The 21,701-nt window shown below is 49.1% G+C and overlaps 9 protein-coding genes across 9 annotated transcripts; 3 read left to right on the top strand and 6 right to left on the bottom strand.

The window, feature by feature from the left end:
• Positions 1-1,183: 1,183 nt before the first annotated feature.
• AO090009000469 (uncharacterized protein) lies at positions 1,184-2,611 on the bottom strand (the record flags this gene model as incomplete). Its single annotated transcript, XM_001816873.1, has 1 exon — positions 1,184-2,611. The coding sequence occupies one exon, from the start codon at positions 2,609-2,611 to the stop codon at positions 1,184-1,186; it is 1,428 nt and encodes a 475-aa protein (XP_001816925.1).
• A 620-nt stretch (positions 2,612-3,231) lies between these two features.
• Positions 3,232-4,694, bottom strand: AO090009000470 (putative extracellular exo-polygalacturonase; the record flags this gene model as incomplete). Its single annotated transcript, XM_023235385.1, has 4 exons — positions 3,232-3,600; positions 3,731-3,930; positions 3,990-4,356; positions 4,422-4,694. 4 exons carry the CDS (start codon positions 4,692-4,694, stop codon positions 3,232-3,234), a joined length of 1,209 nt encoding a protein of 402 aa, XP_023088670.1.
• A 1,012-nt stretch (positions 4,695-5,706) lies between these two features.
• On the top strand, positions 5,707-7,861 carry AO090009000471 (putative alpha-L-rhamnosidase B; the record flags this gene model as incomplete). The annotated part of the gene is made up of 3 exons (XM_023235391.1): positions 5,707-6,600; positions 6,654-6,833; positions 7,076-7,861. The coding sequence occupies 3 exons, from the start codon at positions 5,707-5,709 to the stop codon at positions 7,859-7,861; spliced, it is 1,860 nt and encodes a 619-aa protein (XP_023088671.1).
• Positions 7,862-8,215: 354 nt separating this feature from the next.
• AO090009000472 (chalcone isomerase domain-containing protein) lies at positions 8,216-9,475 on the top strand (the record flags this gene model as incomplete). Its single annotated transcript, XM_001816876.3, has 1 exon — positions 8,216-9,475. One exon carries the CDS (start codon positions 8,216-8,218, stop codon positions 9,473-9,475), a length of 1,260 nt encoding a protein of 419 aa, XP_001816928.3.
• Positions 9,476-9,887: 412 nt separating this feature from the next.
• On the bottom strand, positions 9,888-10,366 carry AO090009000473 (glutaredoxin; the record flags this gene model as incomplete). The annotated part of the gene is made up of 3 exons (XM_001816877.3): positions 9,888-10,045; positions 10,146-10,244; positions 10,315-10,366. The coding sequence occupies 3 exons, from the start codon at positions 10,364-10,366 to the stop codon at positions 9,888-9,890; spliced, it is 309 nt and encodes a 102-aa protein (XP_001816929.1).
• A 972-nt stretch (positions 10,367-11,338) lies between these two features.
• AO090009000474 (uncharacterized protein) lies at positions 11,339-13,043 on the bottom strand (the record flags this gene model as incomplete). Its single annotated transcript, XM_023235406.1, has 2 exons — positions 11,339-12,724; positions 12,939-13,043. The coding sequence occupies 2 exons, from the start codon at positions 13,041-13,043 to the stop codon at positions 11,339-11,341; spliced, it is 1,491 nt and encodes a 496-aa protein (XP_023088672.1).
• Positions 13,044-15,532: 2,489 nt separating this feature from the next.
• AO090009000475 (uncharacterized protein) lies at positions 15,533-16,432 on the bottom strand (the record flags this gene model as incomplete). Its single annotated transcript, XM_001816879.3, has 1 exon — positions 15,533-16,432. One exon carries the CDS (start codon positions 16,430-16,432, stop codon positions 15,533-15,535), a length of 900 nt encoding a protein of 299 aa, XP_001816931.3.
• Positions 16,433-17,366: 934 nt separating this feature from the next.
• AO090009000476 (uncharacterized protein) lies at positions 17,367-18,240 on the top strand (the record flags this gene model as incomplete). The annotated part of the gene is made up of 2 exons (XM_023235415.1): positions 17,367-17,393; positions 17,866-18,240. The coding sequence occupies 2 exons, from the start codon at positions 17,367-17,369 to the stop codon at positions 18,238-18,240; spliced, it is 402 nt and encodes a 133-aa protein (XP_023088673.1).
• Positions 18,241-18,560: 320 nt separating this feature from the next.
• AO090009000477 (LMBR1 domain-containing protein) lies at positions 18,561-20,679 on the bottom strand (the record flags this gene model as incomplete). The annotated part of the gene is made up of 2 exons (XM_001816881.3): positions 18,561-20,298; positions 20,378-20,679. 2 exons carry the CDS (start codon positions 20,677-20,679, stop codon positions 18,561-18,563), a joined length of 2,040 nt encoding a protein of 679 aa, XP_001816933.1.
• Between the last annotated feature and the right edge of the window lie 1,022 nt (positions 20,680-21,701).

Raw genomic sequence — 21,701 nt, forward strand, 5'->3', positions numbered from 1 at the left:
ATCTCCACTTGAAGAACATACCATTGAACAACATTATATACAATAACAAGAGAAAGCATAAATTTAGCCTTTCAAAGCCTTCCCAACCAAGTCCTTCGCCCTCTCAGACATGTCAATCTTCAAAGCCAAATTGCGCCCCTCATCCGACATCTTAGCCCACGTCTTCCTCAAGATCCCCAAGACCTTCTCCTCCTCATACCCCTTCTCAAACTCCTCAAACTGATCATCCAAAAACACCAAACAAGCCACATCTTCCAACACCTGTGTCTCCGAATCACTCTTCAAACCCTCCTTCCTCACCAACGCCGCCACCCTCCCCGCCTCCTCCGCCGAATAGCCCGCCTCCAAACAAATCCCCTCCGCGATCTCCGCCTGCCTCTTCTGCAATCCACTCCGCCAGGAATGATACCCGATTTTGGTCATAGGATACGAAGACCGCGGCACCTCCCAGCGCTTGAGATGCTGGGCACGAATAGCGAGACGGAGGGTGTCTGGCGCGGAGGGACAGCGCAGGGAAAGGTATTTGGTCATTTTGTTGGCGTAGTGGAGTTCGTAGGGAATTGGTGTGGGGGAGTCCGGAGGGGTGATGGTTTTGGGGTCTTGCGCGTGCGCGGCGTCGATTAGCTCGAGGGCTTTTGTGTATTTGTCCATTGTGGCTTTGGTGGGAAGTAGGTTCGAGGACGAGGTGGTTGTTGTTGTGGTTGTTGAGTACTCTGGGAGGTTGCGGTAAAGTGGGATGGTGATAATGATAAATGTTACGGATTGGGGTGATAAGAAATCCGACGTTAAAGATTGGTTCGTTTGGAGTGTTCCAGTGGTTTTTTACTTCTGGATTGAATTTAGGTTTTGTTTGGTTCGCCCCGCGCGGAATTATTCGATTGGTTCGTTTTTCTTGTAGATTTGGTGTGTTTTTGATTGGTGGGTTTGCAATGTATGTAGTAAGTAGTCCCTGTACCTGGTTTTTGTTTAGTGGGGAATTGTTGTTGTTGTCGTGGCATGGCCATTGAGGTTGCTGATGCTGACTGCCAGAGGCTTGTTGGCTACTTATTTGGCATTCAAAGAGCAACTGAAAATTTTGTCTTGCCTTTGCAGAAATCCGATATCTCAGCAGATTGTCTACTTCTAATTTAGCAACGGTTCTAGCACATCCAAATCCATCTCACATGGCTATATATACATATCCCTACAACTTGGCCCTCACTTGTTCGGCAGCAGCTTTCAACGATCTCCAGTATTGATCTTTCAGACCCAAAACCCCGAATCCCAACTCAGCCCATTTATCATCCCACGGCGGCAGCTCATAAGCAGTTGTCCCCGGCGCAGGCGGGCCCGCTAAGTCACGGAGGAAATCAAAATACTCCTTGAAGTCAGGCTTAATCTCGTGGAAGAGGGAACTCGGACCCTTATACTTCAACCGCTCGACCTCCCACAGATCCTGCTCCTGCGGACTAGGCAAAGCGTTTGCATTCCGACCGGCGAAATACCGTGCCACAGCGACAGCCTGATATTCATAGACCCGGAAGCTAATGGCCGCTCGCACCTGGCCTACCAGTGCTAACGACGGGTCTCCGATCTTGAACACATGTTGGTAGAACCCGGCTACGCGGTTGTTAGGCGTGGTAGGATTGGGACTGAGGAACGGATAGGCGAGCTTGAAACCCGTTGCGAATATGAGCTTGTCCACGTTCTCGACGACACTCCCGTCCGCGAAGATCACATTGATTCCTCTTTCTGTTGTTTGGACGCGCTCAATCGTCGGCTTTCCCTCGACATTGGGAAGGTCCCAGGCAGCTTGCAAGGCCTCGTTTTTGCCTCGTAGGGAGAGATATAGTGGGCCCTTGACGATGGGGTGTAGATCCGCTACCAGATCGGCGGAGGATATGCTCCCTCCGACCACGATAACTTTCTTATCGACGTAATCGTTCGCTGAGCGGAATGCCTTTGAGTGTTCGAACTTGGTAGGATGGGTACTAGCGGCCTGGTCCAAACCAGCTATGTCCGGGATCCAGGGGACGTTGTAATGTCCTGATGCGATTACCACGGCATCGAAGTGTTCTTGCCACCAGTAATCTGCTGGCTGGTTATTGTGAAACTGACCTCGTTTCCGGAGCGTGATGGTCCATTTGTCATCTTCCTTTTCTACTCTCTCTACTGTTGTATTGAAAGAGACGAGGTGAAGATACTCCTTAAAGAGGTCTTCTAGGTATGAAGACACAACCCGGAACGGACGGGAGGGATTCGACTTCCCATATTGCCTGACTGATAGGGCGGAATTGACCTCTGGAAACGAGGAATGTGTGAATGCCATGGCTCCAGCCCCGACATTGCTGTCAAGGGTGTCGTAGATGGCTGTGCGCGCTGTTGTGTCTTCAGGTACTGGGGGTGTGAAGGTTGGGAAGCTTAATGGAATTTTGCTCTGCTTCACACTTGACGAAGTAGAGGTCGGAAAGGGATCGGGGATTGGGTCATAGTGCCAGAGACCTCCGACTCGGTCTCGTCGTTCGAAGACGCGAATGGTGTCGAAGATCTTCTCATCATTCAAGGCTTTGACGGCAGAAACACCAGATGGACCGGTGCCAATGACTGCTACGCTGCGGTATCGGGGACCCATGGTATGGTAATTTAATTGAGAGTTAATGAAAAGGTCCAATTGGTAGTTTATGAGAAAAAAAAGAAAGTATCCAGACATTCTAATCCATACACCTCTCTATCGCCCTTACTTATAGTTGACTGACACCTGCACTATTTCCCAGTATCCGTTGCGCAAAGATACCCCACAGTTTCGACATAGTAACTAAACTGTTCGAACGGTTGTCGCTCGATTGTTGAGATATCAGTGTTTGAGGTGATTGGGGTTTCGGCGGGTTAGCCTGACGTGATTCGCGCTTAGTATGAGCTTTGCATCCGTGGAGGGGGATGTCGGCAACCAGCGTGCAATTGAGTAACAGGACTGGTCAGTTAATGCTAACTCAATCGCTTATTTCTTGTGTCACCTGAATTATTCAGCCTTTTTGTTGTGTGTACTCTCAACGAGCAGATTTTATCTTTCTCGATACCGATGTCGCTACCAAGTGGAAGAGCGATCTAATTCTTATCGGGCAATTTTCGTGCCAGTTCTCAATTATCTTTCTAGCGGACTTTGTGATATTGAGTAACTATTGACGAATTATGTACGTATCTCTGATCATATGTTCAATCATGTAAGCACTGACGGATTTAAAACTGGCAGGTTCAGCATCCCTCTAGTCCGTGGACCCCGTTGTCAATGGTCCACTTGCAAGAGCCTATTCCAGGCTCAGATGCATTCTTCCCCTGATACAAAACCACATTGTCATAGTAAATATCATAACAAGGATGGTTCTCAGAACAGGTGACAGTTGAAGTCACCTCGCCTTCGTTGGTAACATAGCCCGTGCAATTGGCAAAAGTAATGTCAGAAACGGTCATCAGACTCGTACCAGAGTACGAGCCGTTGTCACCCTGGTTTTGATTGATCGTAGGACCTATATTGGCACCCTGAACCTCAAAGTTCGAGAAAATGAGATTACTGACATTGCCCCAGCCGCCGCCGCGGGGGAGACCGGCACTCTCGTAGGAGTCCTGCGGGGTGGGGACGCCAGTCCATGTCTTGATGTAGGCGCTGCCGTGCATGTCATCGTTGTATCGGATGATCTGTTTTCGTTACTAGCTGTTGATATGGCATATATCCATGAAGAAGGAGGATACGTACCTTGACCTTGTCGATTCGTACATTCTCTACGCTCGAGTCTTCTTTATATTGACCCAAACTGCCGATGGCGATGCCATTGCCGCCGCGACAGGTGACGTTGTGAATATCAATATCGTAGGATCTGGGTTTGATAGCTATGCAGTCGTCTCCGCCTTGATATACGAAGTTGGTGAGACGGATGTTTCTCGCGTCCATTGTGTCTGTCGGACGATACGTGCTAGTCTATGCACGTTGAAATAGAAAGCATAGCTTTAATTACCAAACCCATCTGTGTTTTGAGCCCAGTTCTCTCCGTAAGGTGCATCCACTGCTGTCGCATTGCATGTGATATTGTTAAACTGTATATTAGTGCCGTTCATGATATTGAGGGCCCAAAGCTGCGGGTCCTTCACGTAGAAATTGTCAACGTGGACGTCCGAGACGTTCCAGAAGACGAAGGGCATCGATCTTCCGGGCTGAGTGTTACCCGCTTCTGCGGTATACCAGACATTGCCGTTGCCATCGATACCTCCAGTGCCGTATCCATCGATGGTGATGTTGCGTCCGGTGATCACAAAGCCCGCAGCATGGTTCTGGAAAGCAACAGGGTAAGAGTGATTGCTCCAGTAATCTAAATCATCAGAGAACTGTAGGGGAGAGGTTTCTGTTAGTTGCACATGGTATGGAGTGTCAAATGCATGGAGAGTCGCACCGTCCATTTCCCCCGCCATTCAATTGTCACATCACTAAGGATTGGATTCAAGCGCGAAGCGATCCAATACGACTGGTCTTCGCGGAAGACAATGGTGCCCCCGTTGCCACATTTCCGAAACGCTTCCAGGAGTCTCGGCACATCGTCCGTCTGATTACCATTCGCTTTGACCGTGCAGATATTGCCCTTGCGGTCGATCTGGGACGCATGGCTGATAGCAGATAACCCTAGCGACAGGGAAACCGCGACAAGAGGAGTACTCAGCCAACGCATTGTCGGGGATATTTTCTTGAAAAAAAAGAAAATTATGATACATAGCCCCCACCAATGTTTACAGACTACTATACTGATCACGTATACTTTCTATTTATCGCTACATTTCGACGATATCGATCAGACTTTCGCTAAACTTTCAGTGGCAGATGTAGCGAGATTCTTCGATCTGCGCCCCAGCACGAAGCATGTTCGCCAAAATCGCAAAAATGTGGAGGAGGATCGGCTTCTGGAGGAAGAGGAACGATTTCGCGTCTACGGATGTGTCAGTCGCTGCCCCAATGGGAAATTCTCCTGACAGAAGCTTGTATATATTCTCCGCCAATAATGCTTCTCGGTAGACCATAATTACGCAACTACTCAGATACTACCCCCGGATGGAATTATAGCGAGGAATAGAAGGCACCCGATGAAGGAATAGATCAACGGTGCCTGAGAATCGAATCCTTCGCTAAATCTTTCAGTACGTCGTACTTGGCTGATGTCATTCCTATTGACTCCTTGCCTCCCCTAGAAAATACCAGGAATTCTCCGAGAACTAGGGAGAAATTAGGCGAAAAGAGGAAAAGAGTAAAAGAGGAAAAGAGGGAAGGGACTCCATTTGTCTGACCATTGGATTATTGAGGGTCCATTACTGATTCAGATTAATATTAATACTACTGATATTCATAACTCGAAGAGAGTTGAGGAAGTGGAGCCAAACGGGACGCTAATTGATCGCTGGATGAACGGTTTGCGGCCAACACTTTACCGATATTGGGTAATCCGGGGACAAGACCCAAAAACCAACCCCTCTTCCCCTCCCCTTGCAAAACATTCCAACACCGATTAGGCAAGCCTCTAATATAGAAGTCAGCCCGACAAGTTGAGTACTTAATTCCACGTATCCGCCGGACGAAAATAAAACACACAATGACTTGTTTCGTGCGGTGTACACACTCTCCCTACTTTTCGACAGGGTAAAAAACTGCTGCTTTCCCTTTGGGCATTCATTCCCCATTGAATGGCAAAAATGGCTTTGGGGTACCGATTACCTCTCCTCGTGAGTCTGCTGGCACTCTTTCAATTTGCTCTGGCGCAAAAATGCTGGCGAAACGTCACATGTACCGGACCGAAAGATAGCGCCTTTCCAGGGCTGTGGGAGGAAAATATTTACGCGCCATCGTCCAGAACTGTCAGCCCTAAGCGGAAGATCTTATCACTGGCCAGACCGAACGCCACGGTCGATTATCAAAAGTCTAAACCGTACACGTTGAACGGCAATGGATCGGCAGTGGTGTTCGACTTCGGTATCGAGGTGGGCGGCATCGTCACCCTGGATTACACCTCCAAAGGCGGCAGCGGCGCCTTGGGCTTGGCTTTCTCCGAAGCGAAGAATTGGATCGGAGAATGGTCGGATTCCTCCAATGGCGCTTTTGGTCCCGATGGTGCCCTGTATGCTAATTTCACGAAAGATGGGTCCGCGTCGTATGTTATGCCGGATAAGTCTCTTCGTGGAGGTTTTCGGTATTTGACTGTATTCTTGGTCACAGAGGACCAAGTCTCTGTCGATGTTGATGCCGTGAGCTTGGAGATTGGCTTCCAGCCTACCTGGTCTAATCTGCGGGCTTATCAAGGATATTTCCATTCCAATGATGATCTCCTGAACCGTATCTGGTATAGTGGTGCCTATACGCTGCAGACCAATGCCGTTCCCGTGAATACAGGCCGTCAGGTGCCTATGCTCAAGAAAGGATGGGCCAATAATGCGACGATGGGACCTGGAGATACGATCCTCGTGGATGGTGCCAAGCGAGATCGTGCCGTATGGCCGGGCGACATGGGAGTGGCGGTTCCTGCGGCGTTTGTTAGTACTGGCGACTTGGAAAGCGTGAAGAACGCCCTGCAGACAATGTACGATACTCAGGTATGTATATTCCTTCTGCAAATATCTATCTTTTGCATCTAACAATAACACAGGATAAAACAACGGGCGCTTTCGACGAATCAGGACCACCGCTGAGTCAAAAAGACTCGGACACATACCACATGTGGTCCATGGTAGGAACATACAACTATCTGCTCTACACTAACGATACTTCCTTTCTATCGAAGAACTGGAACAAGTACCAAAAGGCTATGGACTATATCTACAACAAAGTAGACAATTCAACCGGTCTGCTGAATGTCACCGGCACGCGCGACTGGGCCAGATGGCAGCAGGGATACAACAACAGCGAAGCACAGATGATGCAAGTACCGCCCACCTTCCACAAGATTCCTCTTATCTAACAAATACTAGACTGTATCATACCCTAACAACAGGCGCCCAGCTAGCCTCTTGGGCAGGCTCCAGCAGCCTCACAGACAAATGGAACGCCCAAGCAACAGACCTGGTACAGTCCATCAACGAGTATTGCTGGGACGACGAATACGGTGCATTCAAAGATAACGCCACAGCCACAGCGCTACACCCACAGGACGCAAACAGCCTAGCTCTTCTCTACGGAATCGTTGACCCAGACAGAGCCAGCAGGATCTCCAAGAATCTACTGCAAAACTGGACCCCAATCGGTGCAGAGACGCCCGAACTCCCGAATAACATCTCCCCATTCATTTCATCCTTCGAAATCCAGGGTCACTTCAAAATTGGCCAGACCGCCAGAGCACTGGAGCTCATCCGACGTAGCTGGGGCTGGTACCTCAACAACCCCAACGGCACCGAGAGCACAGTGATCGAGGGATATCTAGTAGACGGTTCATTTGGATACAGATCCGACCGCGGGTACAGTCACGATCCGTCGTATGTTTCTCATGCACATGGGTGGTCCGCCGGTCCAACGAATGCCTTGACAACCTATGTTCTGGGTCTTTCTATTACGTCGCCGCGCGGCCTGACGTGGAAAATTGCGCCGCAGTTCGGCGATCTCAAGACCGTCGAGGGCGGGTTCACGACATCGCTGGGGAAATTCCAGGCGTCGTGGGATAAGAGCCCGGATGGGTACACGTTGCAATTTTCCGTGCCGCCTGGAACGAAGGGGAATTTGACATTGCCGTATGTGAGGAGCTCAGAGAAGCCGTCGATCACGATTGATGGGAACAATATCAACAAGGGCGTGTACTATGTCGATGATACGGCGACGATTACCGTCAGCGGTGGAGGGAGTCATAGAGTTGTAGTGTCGTAGAGCATTGATCTCGTAAAACTGGTTGCTTTCTATAATGTCCATGTATAACTTTCGCTCCAATGCCAATCACCATTCCATACTACGAACCATCTCAACTCACACCCCAACAACTATATCATAGTCACTAATACCCCCAAAATAAAACCCCCACAGCAACAAAACAACCCCAGCTAGTCCCCCGCAAACAAACATCCAAATCACCAACCACAACCAAGGGCAACTTAAAGTCACGTGAATCAACACCACCGCCAAGCCAACCAAAGATAGCCGTTAACCTACAACATCCGCCCATCCGCAACCCAAAACACCAAACCACCCAACACCAAAACCACAATGCGACCCCCAACATCAACAATGCAGGGCACACCCCTGCGCGCCTGCACACAATGCATCCGACGCCAATACCTCCGTCCAACAGGCGCAACCCCGACCCCTCAACGCCTGCTAAGCACAACCCGCGCCCTCCGCTCTACACCTAAGAACCCTCTCCGCAACTCTACCAGCTCGCGCGCCCGCGAAGCAGAGATCGCGCGCTCCAAAAACACAATGACGCTTTCTGCGGCGGGGATAGTAGCCTGCGCGGCGGCGATGTACGGGGTCATCAAGCTGGACGTATTCGGACTTGACCAGGTCTCTCCTAAAGAAGAAGAACACAAAGTCGAAGTCCAGAAAGAGGGAGCAATGAAACTAGACGGACCAGCTGGATTCGGGGGAAATGCATCGGTGATACGGGTACAGGGACAAGATGGTGCGGAGGAGGTGTCCACGGGGACGAGCACGATTCCTACATTTCCGAGCGTGATCCGGTTACCGAAGGCGATTGATGCGGGGTCTTTGAAGGCCGGGGATGAAGTACCCGAGTCTGTCGAGGAAGAGGAGTATCAGTTACTTGGGTTGGGGATTCGGACTGTGTCGTTCCTCAAGATCCAGGTGTATGTTGTGGGGATGTATGTGGCCAAGAGCGATATTTCGGAGCTGCAGCAGCGGCTTGTGCGGACGGCGGTGAATCCGCCTGGGGCGAAGGAGGGGGTTGTTGATACGCCTGGGGCGACGTCTGCGACATCGTTGGTTTCGACGGAGAGACAGGGATTGAAGGAGTTGCTTCTGGATGCGGAGCGGGGGGATGAGGTTTGGGATGCGGTTATCCGGGGTGATGGGCTGAAGACTGCGTTCCGAATTGTACCTACGCGGAATACGGATTTCTTACATTTGCGCGATGGCTGGGTGAGGGGGATTACGGGGCGGGCGCAGAAGGCTAATGCGAAGGCTTTGGAGGGTGCGCAGAGCGAGTTCCAGGATGAGTCATTTGGGACTGCATTGAATGACTTTAAGAGTTTGTTTGGTGGTGGACAGAGGAAGAATGTGCCCAAGGGGCAGACGTTGTTGCTTGTGCGTGGTGGCCGTGGGGAACTGGATGCGCTTTTCCATCCGGATCCTGCTAAGCCCGTGCGGTTCTTGGGGCGTGTGTCTGATGAGCGAATTAGCCGCTTGGTTTGGTTGAATTATCTTGCTGGTAAGAATGTTTCGAGCGAGGGTGCTAGGCAAAGTGTTGTGGATGGAGTGATGGGTATTGTTGAACGGCCGGTTGGGACTGTCGTGCAGAAGATTGTGTAATTTTATCTTGTATATGTAATAGTAGGCAAACAATCACTCTCACTCTTCTCAGATTGAAGTCTATCAGTCTACAAGTACGACACATACTAATTCCAGACACCAACTCCTTAGCGGTATAGAACTCGAGACTACAACCTCCGCCAACCCGATCAAACACCGAAACCCAACTCACCAATCTCACCATCTACACAAACTCTCTTCACAAATACCTTTAGCACAGACGCCTACAGAACCAATCACCTCACCCCCAACCCCACCACCATGCTCCGCGGGGTAACTCAGCGACTACAAAACCCGAACCTCGCCCACCAAGATCAATCACCGAACCCACACCATTTCTAGAAACCCACAAGGAAATCAAATAAACAGATGCATTCCGTCTATGGTATACACAATGATCTCAGCGTATAATCTAAAGAGCACCAGCGTCCTTCAGCAAGGCAGGAAGCTCGCTTTTGCGAGCCTGCAGATCCGAGTTTCCACCGATATGCTTCTGCTTGATGAAAATGTTGGGGACGGTGCGCTGGCCGCTGATTTCCACGAGGGCGTCCTGGATGGCGCTGCCATCGCCTAGAGATAAGGAAAAACAGGATTAGTCTCTATAAGGTATCATCGGGGCTATTATAGCAGATATAATTTTAATTAAAAAGCGGCCGGGGGCTAGACGTACTCTCTTCATCGAGCTCGATGGTGAGGTACTTTGCGTCCAGCTGGCTAAGGAGGCTCTTGCTAGATTTGCAGTAGGGGCAGTAGGACTTGGAGAAAACGACTAGATTGGTTTTTAGTCTTGTGTTAGAAGGTGTGGCTTTTTGTTTATCTGTGCCGGGGTTTGAGCTTACCGACGGCGTTGGCGTTGATGATGCCCTGGGCTTTGATCTTAGCGGCAGACATGGCGGCTGGAGTGGGACCGGCGAAGGACCCGAAGAGACGAGTGAAGATGGAAGAAATGGTGGGCAACTGGGTTCTCCGATGGAGAGGATATTGGAGGGGAGATTGGAGGGGTGGAGCAGGGTTTATATACAGTAGACCGGACGGGGAGTATACTTGTGTTACTTGCGATTTCCCGCGGTTGACTAATTTGTCCGGCAAATGATGTTAGGCGCGGATTATGTAAGATGACTGCGCGATGATGTCGATTCGGGCCTCAGGCTCACGATTACCAATTTAGCACTGCTGCTGAATACTTTGGTACTCGGAGGGTATAACGTCTATTACTACCGATCAATTCTATAATACTCAGGGTTTCTTGGTATATAGATATATTTGTTCTGTCAGTTCAAGTAAAACTGCTGGTCAATTGCTTCAATAGCTGTCTCTCGACCCTCGCTTGGATCGGATGTAAGTCGCGCGGAACTGGTGCTGGGAGTTTTTAATGCAAAGGAAATGAACAAGAGAAAAGGAAATGGGAATAAACCTCAACTGTACGGTCAAATTAGTCAAATCGAAAGAGAATCGAAGGAGTGCATCGTGAGGTCGTTATCAAAGTATCCCCCCCGCTGCTTCACTTGTGTAAGACCCAAGGGTTCACGGCTCTTGACCTGGGAGCTTGCAGAGACCACGAGTCAATAGTATTCTTTGGATTGACATGCAAGGAAATATGAATTACAACAGACACAGGGGAATCATGCAAGGAGCGACTAGCCACAACGCAAGAAATGGAAAATCCGGATGGAACGACAATAAAATGGACAGATAATTAAAAAGAGCCTAAAAGCAGAGCACTGGTGATCAACAACAACCAACCTGACACGCTAACCGAAGGAATATAATGCGGAATAGGGTAAAAATTCCAAGGAGGTAAGATTAATAATAAGTCGTCATCAAAGAGACGAATAGCTTGGGAACGATGTACGATGTGAAACATCACATCACAATGCAACATCCGCAACCCCTCTCCTTTGGCGGCGGTGGCTCTGCCGTTACAACGGGCGGACTCCATTTGGGTGTCAGTGCCGCTTGGGGAGCCGCTTGGGAAGGTTCTTGCAGTTTGGGCATAGGACTATATCCTGTGCCTGTATTTGGTCGGGTGATCGGGTCTGGAGTCTTCGGTGCGCTTGGTGGTTCGGGCTGTGGCTGCGAAGGCGTTGGTTCTTCTTTTTCCTTCGGTTCCTTCGGTTCCTCTGGTTCCTCTACCTTCTCAATGTTCTCCACAGGCCTTGGACCATCATGGCCAACCGCTAACGGAGCAAACTCGCGATCATACGTAGTTGGTGTCTTGCCCTCTTTCTCCCATTCCTCTTGCTGCATCCGTTTCGCATGAGTGGGCAGAATTTGCTGATCTGGGGGTAGACGCGGGTCTGGCTTGTACATGGTCGCCAGCCACGGGGGGTCTCCTTCAGGGCGGTTAACAGCAGTTTTCGGACGATCACCTGGTTTCCCTTGACGCTGAGGATTGTTATTGGACGTAGTACGACTTCGAGGCGGAGGCCTCCTTGTTGACGCAGGAGCGGATGTTTTCCGAGTCCCAGTGCCAGCTGCACCCTTAGCGGGCGTCTTCTTGGCTGCGTTAATCTGGGCTTGGACACCCCGACTAGCAGGCCGGCTCCCAGCAGCCGGGGGCGATGCATCTGTCGAATCTACCGTGATAGGCTCACTAGCCCTACGAGGCATACCGAACGACAGGGTCTCCTCATCACTAATAGTATTCGCACGCGAGCGGTTCATAGACGCGGTGCTAGTAGTGGGAATGGGAATTCGAGACGAGCTCTTCCGAAGACCAGGGTTGCGGTAGATGCTAGATGCGCCGTCATCCGCCGCGATCTCGTCAGGCTTGCGAAGGTCCCAGTTGCCGCGTGCGTCATGATCAAGACCGGTAGGGGAGCTAGTGATATCTCGGTGCCCTTCCAGGTTTGGCCAGGGCTCCATTTGCTCTATCGGCGGCGTCGTAACTTCATTGTGGTGCATATCATGATTCCTCCCACGCCCAGACCTTATACTCCCTGATCCGACTCGGCGCTGGAAGAGGATCTGCTGCAGCTCTTCACTTTCGATTTTCGCTAGTTTGTCACGATGGATCCAGTTTGTATCGTCTGTGTCTTCAGGGCATGGTCCGGCACCTTCTTTTAGGTCACTCTTCCTTAGAGATCCATTATATGTATCCTCCGAGTTCCTGACGTTGCCAATGCTGCGGCTGGCCGCATCCTGTCCGTAGACATCCCGCGAACTCCCAGCTTCGCTCCCGCGTCGGCCATGGCTAACATCCCTTCGTCCTCGAGAATTCATATATCCTAACTCATGTGCGTAGGCATGCTTTGACAGTGAGGAGCTACGGGATCCCCTAGAATTACGTCTTGATCGGTTGGTGGACTCGTATGAAGACCGGGACTTAGAACGACGAACGGTACTCTACCGAAGATTAAGGTTAGCAGATAGTCATACCTACAAGTAAGAGTGGTGGGAGCTTTCTATCTCAAATGCACAAAGGCCGAAACCGGTGGACAAACATGGGCCGTATAGGACTTACATTTGGTGTAAGCGGGACCGAAAACTCCCACTGGTGCTGGTTCGAATCTACACCGGACGACAACCAAACATCTGAAGAAAATGCTGCTGCTGCCGCTCCCGCCATTCCAACAGCAATGAATTTAACTCAAGGAAACAAGGCCAGTCCAGCTGGAACCAAGTTGAGGGTACAGGTTTGCTTGTTTGGTGAGATTAAAGAGAATGAATTCGCTAGATTTCTCCCCGATCATGCCATCCCAATGCGTGCAGAACCTAAGCACCAGCCACCGGGCACCTTTCCTCCAAGATCACGAAGTGCAAGCCGAGCAGCGTGTTCGGCTCAGAGTTGGGAGGTGGTCGGGGGGTTGAGGACACTGCGGGCAGTTGTTCTGCCGATGGAGAAAAGAGGAAGTAAGGAAGCAGCCTGAAAGAGTAATGTGTAAATAGGGGATCGGCGGAGAATAGTACGTCGAGGGTTGGGGCTGAAGCAAATAGTTGAACGGAAAACCGGCGGTGACAGTACCGTGGATGCGTTTCGGTTCAGGGAGCGGGATCAGCCAACAATTGATGATAGTGGATGGCACAAGATTCCCAAGTCAGTGCACAGTATAGAGTCCCGTGTAATATTGCAGACGAAATTAGTCTTCAACAGGAAAGACAGTCAAAGAAAGAGTGAAATGACAGTCGCACAGGGAATGGGACGTGAACCCGTCGAGGGGCGAAGAGAAAGCTGGAAATGAGGGGAAGAAGAAAAGGAAAAATTAGGAACAAAAAGGAGTGCGAGCCAACCAGGGTGTGGCTAGACTGTGGCGCCTGTAAGGTCAGTTCAGAGACGCACACGAATTGCAAATGATAGAGAGAAGAACAAAAAGCAATAAAAGACTATGGTCAAGAAAAGGGGAGGAGAATTAGATGTGAATCAAATTATTATTAGTAGGAAAGTAGGTATGGAACTTAAGACCCTCCACATGGAACGAGAGTCGGGTAGACGAACGAAGAACAAATGGAATGAACGGGGAGGGAAGGAGGAGAAGAAGGGGCGGAGAACAAAAACCACAGAGAAGAAAGAGAACGATTGTGATGGGGCACGCTATCACTATGTTGGAGCTTAGTTACCTTTTGGCGGGTGTCGACTAAGGTTCTTTAGGCTAACAGCCTAACGACTAGTCACGGGCATTCCTGGTCCCCAGCCGAAACAGCCTAGACCTTCAAGTTAAATGTCCAATGGATCAACCGTGTCAATTTACATCTATCTGTGGTAAGGTTTACTGGGTACTTTCTCTATATAGCATGGACGATAGGACTCGAACACCTCGAGTCCCATCCCAGCCATGTGGTCCCTCATCGGCACTGGGTTCTCGCGCAGCGGCGCAGTTGATCTCTCTCAAAACCGTTTCCACTTGCATCGTCGGCTGTGCCCCCTTTTATCCACCGCCAGACCACCCGTGCATTCCGTTGCCTCACTTCGGTAAAACATTTCTGCATCATTCCCTGCCCTCCTTAATGACGATCGGTAGCCGATAAAGTACTCCGGGATCGATCAATCAGAAAATCCAATTAGAGTTACAACTCTTTGTCTGCGAAGTACTAATTCCATGGCCAGATTTGGCAATCAATATCTCGGCAGCACAGATGCACAGGTCCTTCCAATTTTAGTCATGGAAATTGTGTACCTATGTATGTATGTATATATACGGATTATGCCGAAGTAGGAGACGTCTCTCGTCAGCCAACGTCAACCGATGTGGCTGAGATCTAATGACATTCACTAGGTGCATCAGATCCACCTTCAATTTCCCTGTTGAAGCCATTCACTGACTAATTAATACGACGTGACCGTCCTCTTTGCAAGAGCAGTTAATGAAGTATTCCGACGGTACACTTACTCTACCCAACCAGGTTGCTCAAACCAAGGACTGTGGTGATTGTACCAAACAAGAATCTTACTGGTTCTGGCTTTACGAGAAATGACTAGATACCCGCAACCCACTGAACAACAGGGTTTGGCTTGGGACCAGTCAACAAGAAGTGTAGATTCTAAAGTTTCGGCAAAACTTAGCTTTGGGAGAAGACTGAAGCCTCCAAGGATTTTACATTTAACCATAAGTTGAGCATGACGAACGCCTAATTAAGTTTCTGCACGCGGAGAACTATTATCCAAAGACGAAAGAGATAGGCCCGGGATGAGTTGGCTTGCAGTAGAGGCTAACTCTATTGGACTTCAGATATTCATTGCCAGAGTAGGGACAGTCTTCATTGATCATCAAGAGCTTAGGCCCACGTGGCATTTGTCGAGTAGTGATTTGATTGCGATCGACAGTATCCAATCATACAACACTGGATGATCAGAATAAGTGCTGAAAGCTATCGAACAGCCGATGTAAGATCTTCCAGATACACAACCAAAAGGGGTAAGTGTCATAAAAAGAACCACCATGATATATATAATGACCACTGTAGCATGGTAGTATAACGCAGATTCTATATTCGTATCGAGCAACAATATCTGCCAATATGTTCATGACATATACAATGATGGGTGAGGACATCAAGCGATTACTTATAAAGGTAAATTAAAATGTACAGCAAACATCGAACTGATGAGACGCTAGGCAATCATGCCTTTGCTTGGTCTAGTTTGGTGAGGGTGGACTGCGCTTCCTTGACGAGTGCCTTGCGCGCATTTCGAGCATCCACATTGCCATCGGGCTCAATGCCATCTGCCCTAAGAATCACTTGCGCCAAAATCGTCTCACTTAACTTCGCATGTTCAAACTCACGCGACTTGGGATCGGTTGGGGTATTGGCAATATATTCATTGCAAAGTGGCAGCAGCTCTCTTTGAAAGTACGCTGAAAGTGCCTGTGCTTGCTCAAATGGGGTGCTGAAGGCTTTGAGGTTGGGAGCCGGCGCTGGAAGTGTCGATCTGCTGGGGGACGCAGAGGGTTTCTGATCGGCTGGCGGCCCGAGAGTGTCAGCACCATCTTTGTTCTTTTTCTTATTCTTGTTCTTCTTGTTCTTATTCCGGTTGCGAACCCTCTTCGGGCGGGGCGCATCATCCGGAGCCGCCGAGTCGCTGGCCTTATCTTCCGCGTCGGACCCCTCGCTAGGGGTGCTTTCTCCCACTTCCGATACCACGCAAAGCACCTCCGACTGTTGTTTGAGTCCCTCATCCCGACAGGACAGTTCATCGTCGTCCAAAAGCTTGCCCTTGTAAAGTAGCTTGACCCGCTTTGGGTCGGGAGCGCCTGTCGCTTCCGCAGCTCGTCGCCTCAACTCGCGAACGCTGAGCGTCCCATCATTAATGGCGTATGCTGGGAAATTGAGCTCATATGCGTTCCTTTTGTGTTTAAGGAGAAGCGTGTCTGGCGCATTGTCGTCTTGATTCCCATATGTGCCTGCCGCACCGTCGACGATATAACTGTAATCGCTATCGCTGACTTGCGGCGTGTTGGAGACAGTGGAATACTGTGGAGAGCGACGGAAGAGATTACCGAACGGAGAGCGCCAGGACATGATGGCTACGGCTAGTGCGCAAGCAAGGATTGTAACAGCGAGTGTATGCTTGTCGGCGGCGAAAGTGTTCTCGGTGATCCAAGTCGGTGGGGGCCCAAGGGAGCGCAAAGACAAAGGCGTTTCAGCAGAAAAGGTTGCGACGAATTTGTCTTGAATGGTGTTGAGGGAAGTAGGAAACTTGTTTTTAAAGTAAGTTAGGTAGAATGCACAAGTCTCGCCCAGAAAGGACTGAGAATCGTGCGACAGCAGTTGGGTCATCAATGAATTATTTTAAAATAAAAGAAGAGGCAAAAAAATTGAGCGGTGGACGCTGAGGTCATTAAGGGAGAAGCTGTCCTCTCAACTCCGAAATAGGCAAACAAGGCGGAGAGCCCAGGCGGACATTTTGCCGCAGTCACTCCTCATTCAGTGGAGCAGAACATAGGCTACTCTACCTACTATCAACTTGGGACGAGGTCAGGCGATAGTTGCCTGGCCTGAGTGAGCCTTGTTGGGAGATTTGGGAGACTTGGGTAAATTCTGGGGTGAATCGAATGTTCTGCGACAACGATATTCTCCCTGTTCTACATGAATTTCCCATATAGGTCCAACTTCACTCTCCACTGTACTACAGTCATACTTTTCATATACGGGGAACCCAGACAATGCATTACATGATTACAATGGGTATAAATGGGACATACAAACATAGTCACAATTTCTATTCGAAGGATTCAAAAGAATTCGAAGCAAACTTTTAGCGTTTCATTGTTATGCAAGGCTGGATGATTACTAAAGCCATTCCGTGCTACGTAGCCGATTTCCAATAAAGGAGAAAGAAAGAGCCCTTGGCCAATGTTGGACAATTATATTACGATATCTTTTTGAGTAATAGAAACTCTTGCTTCGATACAATTGTGGCAGCAGCGGTATTCATAGCACCTGTCCAATCATAATGGAGGGTATAGTGACAGGTGACAGAGTAAGTGACAGAGCAAAGTACTACTAGTAATGATGTGATGTACTAAGCACATTGAGATGTCCTTATGTGGTTGGCAATGAGATAGCACTCCACATTGACAGGCAACATGTCAAAGCTACAATAACGCATATCTTTGAACCTTTCATATTCTTATGTGCAATGGTCGTCCTGTTGGACTGCCCCCCTCGGTCTCTACATTTGAATGGCCATATGGTTTTTAAAACTCAATGACCCTCGTTTTGCAACAGGCTTCCGGGAGGATCAGAAAAGTAACCCCTGGACTCCACCTGGCAGATATTGAACAGCAGTACCAGTAATTAGTCCTGAAAGGTGACGGATTTGCTGAAGAAGATAGTTTTAGTATCGCACAGGATGAGACATACCTCTATACATGGATGCGGGACTTCTACGAGACAGAATTGAGGTATACAATACCTTAAAAGATATCCAAGGTGAACACGTGCCTCAACAGCTTGCATGTGTTGCATTGCATGGGTCATCTCTGCTGCACGAGGCATCAGTCAGCAAATACACTGACATCCCTGGAATCCTTTTGCAATATATTGATGAGTTTCCCTTGACCGATATCGCTGCACATGCTCCTAGAGAAGCCTGGCAGTCACTCTGTGAACAAGCCATCTGCATCGTTCACCATATCAGCGATCGAGGTATTCTCAATGAGGATGTTAAAACTAGAAGCTTGACCATCCAAATCAATTCCGAGGGAATGTTCAAGATGTTTATGCTTGATTTTGCGCTGTGCGATTTCCATAGGGACTATAAAAGTGAGGAAGAGTGGTGGGGATGGAAAGCGACACAAGATGAAGAGGGGGGAGTGGATTTGTAATGCAGAGCAAGTTGCAAGGGGGTTTATTTATCATCGATCTGCTTTGTATACAAAGCTGGATAAGGACTACATGCCAGGAGATTGAGCGCTATCAGCACAGCCTTCTTGACGGAATTGTTTGATACTATGATAACAACTTGTATGAATGGGGAAATCCGCTTTATCACTAAGTTCGAGCTTTTTCGGACTCATTATCCAGGGTCTACTCATAAAGGATGCAAAGGAGGAACTTGAGTATATATACGTAAATTTCGAACTTATGATACAAAACTATGTCATATCTATTTCCAACGCCTTCGTCATGCAAATACAGCGAATCTTCACAGCCTCACCCCACCAGGCGCTGGTCGACCACCGAACCATCTGGCGAGCCCGTTATTGCCCTCGTTGCCATCACTTCCCATCCACCTTGGAAGTCGGAACGAGTCGCCCTGCAACCATTGAGGTGTACCAGCGGTTTCAAACGTATTTTTCACCCGGTGAGCAAACGATTGGAAAAAGTTATCATCTTCTTCTTCCTCCGTCACTACAGTGGAGGCTGTGGCGGCTCCACGGGATGGCCGTGAAGGTCGGGTAGCCTCACCCCGAGGGGTCCGCGACGAAGAAAAGGCATTAGTGCCTTCTTCGACACGGCTGGAAGGCTGAGGAGATCGATCACGAGCAGAGAGCGATAGGGACCCAAGGCCGGTGAGCTCTCGCTCGATCAGATCACGACCTTCGCGCCAGCCTCCTAGACCATAACCACTAGGGTTGTTTTCCAAGTCTTCGTCCTCCTCTTCTAAGAGGCCAAATCCGCATATATTCTTCACCCGGCCATAGAGATTGAAAAGGGTAGCACAGACCGGTGCGAGAATGAATATGGGAAAGAAATAATCAAACCCTTTTCCAAGCGGTGTCAAGTCAATGGACCGCCCGAGAAAACGGTAAAACGTGGTGTTCTCCCTGGCACTCATCGGTAAGAATGTTACAAAGTTGTATGCGATCGGCACAGTTAGCCTAGCGACGAGCCCCGCGTACCAGCAAGCGCTTTCGCCGTACGTGTTGCGGCGAACTAGAGCGCGATTGCCCCACACTTTAGCATCGTTGACACCAACTAACGCAGCCCAGCACATGTACAACAACCAAGCAGAGGCAGTCACTTGTCTTCCGAAGCCTACGGGTGCTGGATCTTTGTGATAGGAGACTATGGAGAGAGTCACAACTGACAACCGGGGAGCCCATGACTTAATCAATTCTGACCAGATAACACACAGAGATGCAGCCGCAAAGATCACGCCGAAAAGCAGCCGGACGCTCGGGATTACGTGGACGTAGAGATGGTGTCGCATGTATGGATTCAGAATCTTTTGACGTGTAAAGAACGTTGCGCGATGGGGGGCGTGACCGAACTCGAGCTTCTTCGATGCAGATGAGTTGATGATGGCTTGCAAATCGGCGGCCGTCAGCACTAAACGATCCCACTCATCGATAAAGCGGGCCTTCAGATGCCGAGCGCGCTGGAGTCGTCTAGTAAGATCTGCCATATAGCGCTCTGTGATGACAGATGGAATCGTACTCGACACGTCGGAAGGTTCAAGAAGTGCGGTCCGTTGCTCGGAGGAGTTAGACGTCTCAGCCAGGTCTTCGATCCAGTCCTTGAACTCCAAAGCACTGCCAGTCTTGCGTCGTTGTAACTGAGAGACTTGCGATTCAAGACTCTCGAGGTCGGTGATCGCGTCCATCAGACGGTCGTGCAACCGGGGCGCATAAGCTTGGATTCTGCGCAGTCGACCGCTCACGTTCGCATTGCGGAATAGAGTACGAGGTATGGAAACAAGGCCATGACCCATCAGATAGATCGCAAGGACAAGACCCCATACGTACGCGAGAGCCATAACTAGTGCTTTTATCGACGTGAACTCGAACCCATTTTGAATTGATATGTAGATTAATCCCACAACCGCACAGCACAGCACGATAAGTTGATATCGGGCATTGGAGCGGAGGGAGTATTCGATGCGACCTTTCGGCTCGCGGTAGCCGGAGTCGACATATTCACCAAGCAATGGTAGAATAGCCCTATAAGGAGGCCGGATTAGTACTGAAAGAACATGAAAACCTTACAATTGGTCAAATGAAGAAGGCATGTAGTACACACCAGGTTAGCACAAAGATTAACCAGTAGGCAATGCGCCAGGATACCAGGATCAAACGGTCAGGCAACCAAATGGCCCTGGGTCCGCCTCCATCACGCGAGCTCGATGCTAGATCAATCGGGACCAGGAGTACTACGCTAGCGGGGAGGGCGAGCGCAAGAAAAACGGGAATCGTGAGGTAAGCTGGAGTAGCTCGCAAGGTCAGGAAACGCCGTAGAAGAAGTAAGACAAGGATTGAGATTGCCAAAAGGGCAAAAGAAAAGAAGATATTAGAGCCAACAGAGATCGAAGTTATGGAGATCATGACGGCGGTTTCGTGGAGTGTATAGACTGCATACAGAAGGCGGAAGGGGAATTCAGGGTCTTGGACAATCAAGAGTAATTGTTCATGACGAGGGAAGCAAGTCAACTAAAAGAGCGACTATCAACCTAGCTAAAATCGCAGACAGAAAAGGGCCGGATTCTGTTAAAAGAAGGACACATGGAAGTGCAACGAGAGAAACGGGAGTTGGTTCCGGATTGAATGAACCCTGAGACTCTGGAGGCATGGACGGATCTTTCATTTCGTTGACGCGGATGATAAGGCCCACGGTGACGACAGCAGGGTCTACACGTGACATCACATGACATTCTGTTGCTTTTTCTGGCAACAAGCAGCCTTATCCGGTCCACTTGGTGCAGACAGTGTATGTTACAGGAAGTCAGTCACGAGTGCCTGGAGTCTGCTGAAGTAGTCAAGCTGCTCTCTCTATTTACATGGATTAGATTCCTGAGCAGTATTAGCATCTACGGGAGAGGGGTACCAATAGATAATAAATAAGTACCAAGGAGGGACTGACTAGAACGTAGTTGATGGAGCCTGTACCACCTTTGGGTCGGTCACACTAGGTATGTAAGGTCACGGGTACAGTACCCTAAGTACAGTACCTGCACACTGTGGACTGATAGACTGCAACCAGCCTTCCCCTAAGGCAAAAAAAGAAAGGGAAAAAAACAAAAAAAAGAAAAAAAAAAAAAAAGAAAAAAGAAAAAAGAAAAGGGACAACCAATTAATAATATTCGTACTATTACTAGTACTCCGTAGTATGATACAACCACATCGGTGATCATTGATCTGTTAGGAAGAATCCTCCACACCCTAGGTTGGCGATCAAATGAGCTTCACATAAGGTGTATAATTATAATCGTCCTTCTCATTATTAAGAAGAGATATTATAAAACTCTTTTGAATAAGAAAGGGGAACAAGAGAGAGAGAGAAATTAAATAAAAATAAACCTAAAATTAAAAGAGTGGGAACCAAAAATAAAAAGAAAAAGGAAAAATTT

Source organism: Aspergillus oryzae, chromosome 1, assembly GCF_000184455.2.
Source record: "Aspergillus oryzae RIB40 DNA, chromosome 1".
NCBI lineage: Eukaryota > Fungi > Ascomycota > Eurotiomycetes > Eurotiales > Aspergillaceae > Aspergillus > Aspergillus oryzae.